Here is a 10,970-nt window from a genome sequence, read left to right on the forward strand (position 1 = left end):
GAGGGACCTAGGGGTTTAGGTACATAATTCTTTGAGTTTTGTGTCACATATGTGTGGTTAAAAAGGTATTTACCATACCTTCATTGCTCAGATGTTTGAGTATATGAGTTAGGAAGTCGTGTTGAGGTAGTACAGGATGTTGGTGAGGCTTCTTCTGGAGTACTGTGTCAAGTTTCAGCTACCCTGTTATAGGCAGGATATTATTAAGCTAGAGAGAGTTGTATCTTCTATGGGAAGAGGGAGAGGAGGGCGGAGAAGAGAGAGTCTGGGTTTGGGGCAGGTGTGCCTGTGATTTGTGGGGAAAGATGTGTCTGGGTTTGGGTTTGGTGAGTGTGAGCAGAGAGGTGTGTTGATTTCATGTTTTATATTTTTCTGAGTCTTTACCAATTTGTGAGATTCCCAACTTGCTGACAAAGCAGCTCAGCTCCATCCAAAAGAAAAGTACAAAAACACTTGAATTTTTATAGTGCCTAACTTGACCACCAGTGTCTCAATTGCTTCACAAGCAATGGTACAATTTTGAGGAGTGAACTGTTGTAACATAGGAAATGCTGAGCAAATCTGCACATGACATCGCTCAAATAGAAGCTTGATAATGACCAAAAACAACGTTGCTGAAAAAGCTCAGCGGGGCTGACAGCATCTGTGAAGAAAAAATCAGAGTTAACGTTTAGTTCCAGTGACCCTTCTTCAGAAGTCTCCTCAGAACTTCCTCAGTCTTCCTCAGAACTCTGATTTTTTTTCTTCACAGATGCTGCCAGACCTGCTGAGCTTTTCCAGCAACTTTGTTTCTGTTCCTGATTTACAGCATCTGCAGTTCTATCAGTTTTTAATTTCATTCGATGATGACCAGTTAGCCTGTTTTACTTATGATTGAGGTTTAAAAATTGGTCAGGACATCAGGTATAATTTTCCCACTGTTCTTTGAAATAATACCTCGGGATCTCTTACACCCACTGAGTGAGCAGAAGGAGTCTCAGTTTTAACATTTTGTCTAAAAGCAGTTACGTTGATAGCTGTGGAGATTCATGCTAAACATTGAGGAGAGTGTTTTGGAGAGGGACTTCGAGAATTGCAGTGAAACCATTCATATGGCCTTATATGATGAAGACTCTCCAGGGATCGCATCTCAGTCATGCAGTTTATACTGTAGTAACACTGATTTAACATGGAAGCAGATTAGGTTGTAGACTTGCTTGCTGAGCCAGTGTGTTTAACTGCAGATGTTCCCTCGCCCTGCTAGGTAACATTGTCAGTGCACCTCCAGTGAAGCGTTGGGGTTCTGTCCCACAAGTTATTTATATGCCTCGGTTCGCTGGGATGGTTGGCATCACTTCCCTTTCTGTTTTTCAGTGGTTTGTTAAGAAATGGCTGAGGAACTAAATACATACTTTGGTTCTGTCTTCACAATAGAGGACACAAATCAGATACCAGATTTGTTGGAGGATGCAAGATTTAGTGAGAGGGAAAAACTGAGGGAGATCAATATTAGTAGAGAAATGGTGCTGGGAAAATTGTTGGGATTGAAGGCCGATAAATCACCAGAGCCTGATAATCTACATCGCTGAGTACTTAAGGAAGTAGCTGTAGAAAAAGTGGGTGCATTGGTGGTCATCTTCCAGGATTCTATAGACTCTGGAACAGTCCCTCCAGATTGGAGGGTCACTAATGTCTCTCCAATATTCAAAAAGGGAGGTAAAGAGAAAGCAGAACTGTAGACCGGTGAGCCTAACATTGGTAGTGGGGAAAATTCTTGAATCCACTGTCAAGGATTTTATTGCAGAGCATTTAGAAAGTGGTGGCAGGATCAGACACAGTCAGCATGGATGTATGAAAGGGAAATCATGCTTGACAAATCTGTTGGAATTCTATGAAGATGTAACTAGTAGAGTTGACAAGGGAAAGCCAGTCGATGTAGTATATTTGGACTTTCAGAAAGCATTTGTTAAAATCCCATATAAGAGATTCATGTGCAAGATTAAAGCATGTGGAATTGGGGAAAGTGTATTGAGATGGATAGGAAACTGGTTGGCAGAGAGGAAACAAAAAGAGTAGGAATTAATGGGCCCTCTTCAAATTGGCAGGCAGTAACGAGTGGGGTGCTACAGGGATCGGTGCTGGGATCCCAGCTATTCACAATATATAATTAATGATTTGGATGAGGGAACAAAATGTAATATCTCCAAGTTTGCAGATGATACCAAGTTGCGTGGGAGGGTGAACTGTGACAAGGATGCAGAAATCCTTCAGCATGATCTCGACAGGTTGGGTGAGTGGACAAATTAATGGCAGATGCAATATAATTTAGATAAATGTGAGGTTATTCACTTCAGAAGCAAAAAACACAAGAATGCAGATTACTACCTAAATGGCTGTAAATTGGGAGAGGGGAGTGTGCAGCTGGAGTTGTCCTTGTGCACCAGTTGCTGAAGGTAAGCATGCAGGTACAGCAGGCGGTAAAGAAGGTAAATGGTATGTTGGCCGTCATTGCGAGAGGTTTCGAGTACAGGAGCAGGGATGTGTTGTTGCGGTTGTACAGGACCTTGGTGAAACGACACCTAGAATATTCTGTCAGAGATAGTAGGAACTGCAGATGCTGGAGAATCTGAGATTAGGCCCGAAACGTCAGCCTTTCTGCTCCTATGATGCTGCTTGGCCTGCTGTGCTCATCCAGCTCTGCACCTTGTTGTCTAGAATATTCTGTGCAGTTTTGGCCTCCTTTTGAGGAAGGATGCTTTTGCTCTCAAGGGAATGCAGCGAAGATTTACCAGGCTGATTCCGGGAATGGCGGGTCTGACATATGAGGAGAGATTGACTAGTTTCGAATTGTTTTCGCTGGAGTTCAGATGAATGAGGGGGGATTTCATAAAGACTTATAAAATTCTAACAGTACTGGACAGGGTAGATGCAGGGAGGATTTTCCCAATGGTGGGTGTGTCCAGAGCCAGGGATCACAGCATGAGGATTCGGGGTAGATGATTTAGGACGGAGATGAGGAGACATTTCTTCACCCAAAGAGTGGTGAGCCTGTGGAATTCATTACCACAGGAAGTAATTGATGCCAAAACATTGAATGTCTTCAAGAGGCAACTAGATATAGCACTTGGCGAGAATGGGATCGAAGGCTATGGGAAGAAAGCAGGCTTAGGCTATTGAGTTGGATGATCAGCCATGATTGTGAAGAATGGCAGAGCAGGTTCAAAGGGCTGAATGGCCTCCTCCTCCTCCTCCTATCTTCTATGTTACCTAGCAGGGTGACGAAACGTCTGCAATCAAACCCACCGGCTCAGCGAGCAAGTCTACAACCTCGTCCACAACTCGAGCTACAAATCTTCTCAAAAACTTTAAGCGGAAGCATATTATTTGGGACGCATAGTCCATTTGGCTCAGTCAGTCCGTGTCAGAGATTACTTTTCAAACCACCTTCCTCTTGTGTTACCGGGGTCTGAGGAGGTGAGGGAACAGTAAGGTGCAAAGTGAATTTTTAAAATAAATCTTTTTCTACTCCTTAGGGAATGTGAAACCTGAGAACGTGATAGCTTCAGCTCCATCAAACAACAACTTGTATAAGTTCAAGGTACTCGCTCTGGATTATAGCCGTATGAAGCTTGGTGATGGGGAATGAGGGTTAGCGAGGATAAGCAGCTGGCACCACGGAACCTGTTTAACAAATAGCTGAGCCACCCCCACACCAATACACACGTGCACACACACATTGGCTTCATCGTTTACGAGGCTGCTTTGTGGCGTTACTAAGCTGCTGCAGATGATTTCCAGCTGTAATTGCTTGACGAAAGTTAGCTTGAGTGTCCCCTGGGCTAATGAAAAGGAAAATGCTGCAGCTAATCACTGTCCAGTGCCACCCTCCTCTGTGCTTCAAAGGCTATATGTGGGTCCTGATTGAGAACGGAATCATGCTTAAGTTGTGAAGTGTCCCACAACTGAATACTCTAGTACCTGAGCCTGTACCTAAGCTTGAACAGCTATATCCGGAAAAGAGTCAGAGAGAGAAAAATTTCAAGATTGATGCTGGGAGTCTTTTTTTTAATTGTATTGTAGGACATGGGCATCACTGGCTGACCAATGTTTATTGCCCATCTATTGTTGCTGTTGAGAAGGTGGTGGTGAGCTACCTTCTGAACCACTGCAGTCCATGGAGGAAGCAAGAAGCTAATCAGACTTCCCCAATATAACATTCAGGATGGGACTTTATGAGGAATGAGTTAAGATTGCTGCTGAAATGTGGCCTTTTCTCAATCCAGCTTTCCCTCTGATCCTTGCTTTGCAGGAAGCTGGGATGCAGACAACACACTGTAATACCTCAGTGGTGGAGAGCTGCCATGTCCTCTTTCTGAGCGTCAAGCCTTCTCAGCTGCCCGGAGTCCTGAAAGAAATTTCCCCATTCGTCACACCAGCACACCTCATTGTCTCTGTTGCTGCTGGGGTTACCATTGAAACTCTAGAAAAAGTAAGTATATAGACCTCCTGTCAGCTGGGGGAGCTGTTAGAGGTGAGTATTTTTCAACTGTTTTCATCTCTCTTCTGTTGAAATTGTGAACTTTTCACTTGAAAATTGTCATACTGGCTAGTTGTCCTCCAATGCCATAACCATCTGCAAATGTTTTTGTCTCCCTCCTAGGTAAGAAAGAGGTACAGGAGTAGGCCTTCAGATCACAGCTGATTCTTGATCTTAACTCTACTTTCCCATCTGCTCCCCATTTCTCTTAAATTTTTGAACTTCAAAGAAATCTATCAATCTCAGTCTTCGATAAACTCAACGGCTGAGCATCCACAGTCCTCTGAGACAGGAATCCCAAAGATTCACCACCCTTTGAGTGAAGAAATCGCTCTTCATCTCAGACCAAAATGGCCACCCCTTTATCTAACACTGAGCCCCAGTTCTAGATATCCCAACCAGGAAAACCATTCAGCATTTCGCTCTGTCAAATGCCTATCTATTTCACTGAGAACAGTTCTCCTTCTAAACTCCAGCGTGTAAAGACTCATTCTATGTAATCTGCAACCCTTTTAACCCAGGAATTAATCTGGTAAATTTCTTTGTTGCATCCCTTCTAAGGCAAGTGTATCCTTCATTGGAATGGAAAACAAAATTGTAAATAAAACCTGTGTGTAATCTCACCAAAATCCTGAACGAGTGCTTCTTTGCCCTTGAACTCCAATGCCCTTATAATAAACTTACCTTTTGCCTACCTAACTACATGCAGTGCCTACATAAGAACTTTTAAATATTTTTGGTATAAGGACAACATCTGAGCACCAACATTTTTTTAAAATTTGTGCATTCATAGGATATGAATACAATTGGGTAGTACAGCATTTATTGCCCATCGCCAAGTGTCTTTGTAAAGTTGGTGAGCTGCCTGCATGAACAGAGGGGGAGGTAGTGGTTAATGGTAATCTCATTGGACTAGTGACCCAGACCCTCAAGCTAATGTTCTCCAAGCTCACTATGACAGATGGTGAAATATGAATTCAGTAAAAATCTGGAATAGCAAGTTACCTAATGGTGACCATGTAACTAATGTCAATTGTCGTAAAAACCCATCTGGTTCACTAATGTCCTTTTAGTGAAGGAAATCTGCTGTCCTTACCCAGCTTGGCCTGCATGTCACTCTAGACCCACAACAGTATGGTTAACATTTTAACTGCCCTCTGGGAATTTGGGGATGGGCAATAAATGCTGGCCTAGCCAGTGATGCCCTCATCCCATAAGTGAATAAATAAAACACCATAGTGCTATTTGATAGGGAGTTCTAGGATATTGACTCAGTGACGTTGAAGGAATATGATGATATATTTCCAAGTCAGAATGCTTGTGTGGCTTGGGGGGGAATTTATGAGTCAAGGTGTCCTCTGTATTTTCTGTCCTTGCTCTTCTAAGGATAGAGGTCGCAGATTTGGTGCTTTCAAAGGAGCTTTGACAATTTGGTACAGTGCATCTTCTGTTGGTAACGCTGCTGCCATTTTTCGTTAGTTTTGAGGATAGTGAATGTTGATGATGGTGGATATGATGCCAACAAGGATTTATCTTAGATGGCATCAAGCTTCTTGAATATTGTTGGAGCTATACTCATCTGGATGTGTGGGGAATATGCCATGCCATCCCACTCCTGACTGTGTCTTGTAGATGGTGGACAGGCTTTGTGAAGTCAGGAGGTGTGTTATTCATTGCAGTGTTCTTAGCCTCTGATATGGTCATGTAGGCACAGTATTTATATGTCTATCCCATTTCCGGTTCTTGTCAATTATAACCCGCAGGATGTAGGGGGGGATTCAATGATGATGCCAATGAATGTCAAGGGAGAAATGGTTAGATTCTCTCATGTTGGAGATGGTCATTGCCTGATTCTTATGTGTCATGGATGTTACTTGCCACTTGCCAGCCCAGACCTAGATACTGTCCAAGTCTTGCTGCATTTGGACATAGAATGCTTCAGTATACGTGACATTGCAAACTTTTATGTTTTAATAAGATTGCCTCTTATTTTTCTTAAGTCCAATGAGTACCAGCCCAAACTGCTAAACCTCTCCTCAGAAGACAGTCCCTCCATACCTTGAATCAACCTAGAGAGCCTTCTCTGGGCTGCCTCCGATCCCAGTATATCCTTCCTTAGATAAGGGGATCAAAACTGTTCATAATATTCTAGCTGTGGTCTTCCTAATGACTTGTATAATTTTACCAGGACCTCCCTTCTTTTATCCTCTGTTCTATTTGAAATAAAGGTGAATATTTGATTTACCTTCCCTACTATCTGTTGAACTTGGACACTAATTTTTTTTTGTGATTTATGCGCAAGGACTCCCAAATCCTTTTATGCTATAGCTTTCTGCAGTCTTTCTCCATTTAAACAATATTCAACTCTTCTATTCTTCATTCTGAAGTGCATAACTCCTCATCTTCTCTCATTACATTTCATCTGTCAAATTTTTTACTGACTTGCTTCAGCGCTCTGTATCCGTCTGCAGCCTCTTCATGAGATCCTCGCCACTTAGCTTCCCATCTATTTTTGTGTCATCCATGTTCATGTACAACAGTACATCATGTTCCTCATCCAAGTCTTTCATGTATATTGTGTGGCCCCAGTATTGATCTCTTTAGCACACGGTTAGTTAACAGGTTGCCATATTGAAAATGACCCCCTATCCAAACCCTGTCTTTTATTACTTAGCCAGTCCTCTATCTATTCTAATATACTATGCCAACACCATGGGCTCTTATCAAGTAGCCTAATGTGTTGTGAGATAATGTATCGTGATTCTCTTTACTAACTCACTCACAAGTGCTCTATGTTTACTATGCTGTGTTTCCATTCATTCATTTATAAAACCGCATTTTTGTAGTACGTTTTACTCTTACAAGATAAACTAAATTAAACATCCCTTCCTAGGCTGCCAACCCATTTACTGTTTCTTTACACCTTTCAATTCTTATCAGCCCCATGATGCAAGCAGTGTGTAGACCTGTTTCTATATTAAAGGCTACTCCTGAATAAGTGTTAATACTGTAACCGGCTCAGAACAATGCTATCCCCGCCATTGTGATTCCATAACTCACTCAAAACTATGGAAAGATTATAATATTAATTAGCACTTAGTAACCGTCTCTCGGGACCTGAATAGGCTGCAGGACATCACAGTTTTCCTCCACCAACTTGTCCCTACAGTTTGCTGCTTTTTATCTCTTTTTGAAATTTCCTTATACACTACCTATTTCTATAACACTGTACTACCTATTTCTAATGTTTATTTAGGACTATTATCTTGTACTAATGTACGGATTTATACTTTAAGTACATATTAAATAGGGCTGCTGCCCCCTTTAAGAAACTTACTATCAAAACAACACTTCCGTGAAACTGCACGAATGAATGTGTAAGAACTGTCAAAAACCAGTAGATGAAATCTCACAACCCTGCTGGGGGCGATCAGTTTAATATCCTCAAGTTTTATTTAGTACATGTATAATTTCTCACTTATTGAGATCATATAGGTTTAGTAATTTTACTAACGTTACTCCTTTTGTTACTAACTTTTAAAGACACCTCTTAATTACACAAGCTCAGACCAGGCAGACATTCTAATCCCATCAGGAGTAACGGCCAGCATTTAGCAAGTGTTTAAACTACCTCCTTCCCCAGGACCGATGTCATACAATCTTGTGTACAATAGATACAACTGTGAGACACCATTGTGCTAAAAATTAAATGTATGTTAAAAACTGTGTATAAAAGAGGCTACTATAAAACTGTACTTTGGATTCCATTGCCACCTTGAACTGTGCCACTGCAGATGCTCAATAAAGAGGCTATTTTTGCCGCTCACTGATCTCGGTTGATATTGAACACGATCCCACGGTGTGGTATCTTTTGCAAAATATTGGCCTGTTGGAAATTCCTGATTTTCTTTGACCTGCCATTGCTGGCTATGCCTTCAGCTGTCCAAGCTCTAAGCTCTGGAATTTATAGAGTCATACAGCACAGAAACAGACCCTTCGGTCCAACTTGTCCATGCTGACCAAAGTTCTCAAACTAAACTATTACCACATGCCTGTGTTTGGTTCATATCCCTCCAAACTTTTCCTATTCATGTACCTATCCAAATGTCTTTTAAATATTGTAACTGTGCCTGCATCTACTACTACCTCGTATATTCCACATATGAGCCAACCTCTGTGTGAAAATGTTGCACGTCAGGTTCCTTTTAAATCTTTCTCCTCTTACCTTAAAATTATGCTCCCTAGTTTTGAACTCCCCCACCCTAGGGAGGCTATTCACCTTATCTATGCCCCTTCTACAGTGAACAAAGTCCCAGTCTGTCCTCATAACTCAAACTCTCCAGCCCTAGCAACATCCTGGTAAATCTCTTCTGTACCCTCTCCAATTTAATAATATCCTTCCTATAGCAGGGTGACCAGAACTGTACACACTACTCCAAAAGCGGTGTCACCACATCCTGTACAACCTCAACAGTAACATCCCAACTCCTGTACTCAATGGTCTCATTAATGAAGGCCTTCTGAACCACCCTGTATACCTGTGATGTAATTTTCAAAGAACTATGTACCTGAACCCCTAGGTGTCTCTATTTGACAGGGCTCTACCATTATCTGTATAAGTCCTGCCTTAGTTCATTTTACCAAAATGCAATACCTTGTATTTATCCCAATTAAATTTCATCTGCCACTCCTTAATCCATTGGCCCAATTGATCAAGATCTCTTTGTAATCTTAGATAAGCTGCTTCACTGTCAACTATACCACCAGTTTTGGTCTCAACCGCAATCTTACTAATGATCCCTCAACTCTCATCCAAATTGTTTATACAAATGACAAACAATAGTGGACTCAGCACTGATCACTGCGGAACACTGGTCACAGGCCTCCATGCCGAACAACAACCCTCCATGACCACCCTTTGTCTCCTACTGTCAAGCCAATTTTGTATCCAGTTGGCGAGCTCTCCCTGAATCCCATGTGATCTAACTTTACTAATTAGCCTATCATGTGGTACATTGTTAAAGGCTTTTCTTCACTTCACCTGACAAAGGAGCAGTGCTCTGAAAGCTTGTGATTTCAAATAAACCTTTCAGACTACAACTTGGTGTTGTGTGACTTCTGAACTCTTCTTAAATAGAGGCTCCCTCCAGTCCTCTGGCATACCCATGACTCTAATCTCTGTCGCTGCCTTTTAAGACACTCCATAAATCTGACCTCTTTATCCGAATGTTTGATAACCTGTTCTAATATCACCTCCTCTGTCTCCTCGTCTGATTCTTTCTTATGGTACTTTGGTTCATTCAGCTTTTGAGCACAACAATCTGAGGGACCACAAAACTATGACTGGCCTCACTGAGGCTTACTGCACCTACTCACTGATTAGCAAGGAACCAACATGCTGTTGTTAACAGAGTCAATAAATGTGGAGCTGGAAAAGCGCAGCAGGTCAGATAGCAACCGAGGAGCAGGAAAGTCAATTTTTCAGGTCGAAACCCTTCAGCTTTTTTTTCCATTCATTCGCGGGACGAGGGCATTGCTAGCTAGGCCAGTGTTCCTTATCCATCCCAGAGGGCAGTTAAGAGTGAACCACATTGCTGTGGGCCTGGAGTCACATGTAGCCCAGATAAAGTAAGGATGGAAGTTTCCTTCCCTATAGGACATTAAAAGTGAAGGACATTTGTTGCTATGATAGAGTATTGTTCTCCCAAACACCAACATCTGTTGGTCATGACAGTCAGAACGATTAGACTTCCATCCGGAACTGAAGAACCACAGACCAGTGGGAGAACGTAGAATTTTCTCTTCCTTTCCCCACCCAGCCGCTGAGAACAGGCACCCTTCACCAGCGGAGGACTTAACAAACTCTCCTCCTCCTATATCACCAGCACCAACTTAACTATCAGTAAATGGTCCTCAATCACAGGCCCCTACAGTTCCCTGTAGAAACATGTTAAGCAAATTACCTCAGTCTCACTAAAGTCTCATTGCTGAGCGCTAAGAAAGCAAATTAGACCAACGCACTCCTACCAAAAGTGCTTTGCACTCCAAATGTGATCATTTCATAGAGTGGATGTGTATGAATGTAAACCCTCTGATATTGAGGTTGGTTGGCTCGCCGAGCTGGTTTGTTGTTCCGCAGACGTTTCATTACCATGCTTGGTAACATCCTCAGTGCAGCCTCTGTTAAAGCGTCGGTGTGTTTTCCCATCTGGTTTTTAAACTCTGGGGTCCGTTGCGATGGATTGCCTCACTTCCGGGTTTCCTCTGTAGTGGATTGTATATGGGGTCGAGTTCAATGTGTTTATTAATAGCATGCTTCGTGGAGTGCCATCCTTCCAGGAATTCTCGTGCTTGTCTCTGCCTTGCCTGTCCCAGGATCTTGGTGTTGTCCCAGTCGAAGTCGTGGTTCTCCTTGTCCGTGTGGATTGAGATGAGTGAGTATTGGTCGTGTCTT

The 10,970-nt window shown here is 42.4% G+C and overlaps 2 protein-coding genes across 2 annotated transcripts in view; both read left to right on the forward strand.

Annotated features, from left to right (window-relative positions):
• The window catches only part of naprt (nicotinate phosphoribosyltransferase), a 113,899-nt gene that overhangs the window by 15,630 nt on the left and 87,299 nt on the right, over positions 1 to 10,970 (forward strand). The window lies entirely within an intron of this gene.
• The window catches only part of pycr3 (pyrroline-5-carboxylate reductase 3), a 17,697-nt gene that overhangs the window by 454 nt on the left and 6,273 nt on the right, over positions 1 to 10,970 (forward strand). Inside the window, exons 2-3 of the mRNA XM_048610878.1 lie at positions 3,513 to 3,577; positions 4,289 to 4,468. Of these exons, the coding sequence (XP_048466835.1) occupies positions 3,513 to 3,577; positions 4,289 to 4,468 (245 nt within the window). The remainder of the gene's footprint in view (positions 1 to 3,512; positions 3,578 to 4,288; positions 4,469 to 10,970) is intronic.

This window comes from Rhincodon typus, chromosome 2 (assembly GCF_021869965.1).
Source record: "Rhincodon typus isolate 14 chromosome 2, sRhiTyp1.1, whole genome shotgun sequence".
Classification (NCBI taxonomy): domain Eukaryota; kingdom Metazoa; phylum Chordata; class Chondrichthyes; order Orectolobiformes; family Rhincodontidae; genus Rhincodon; species Rhincodon typus.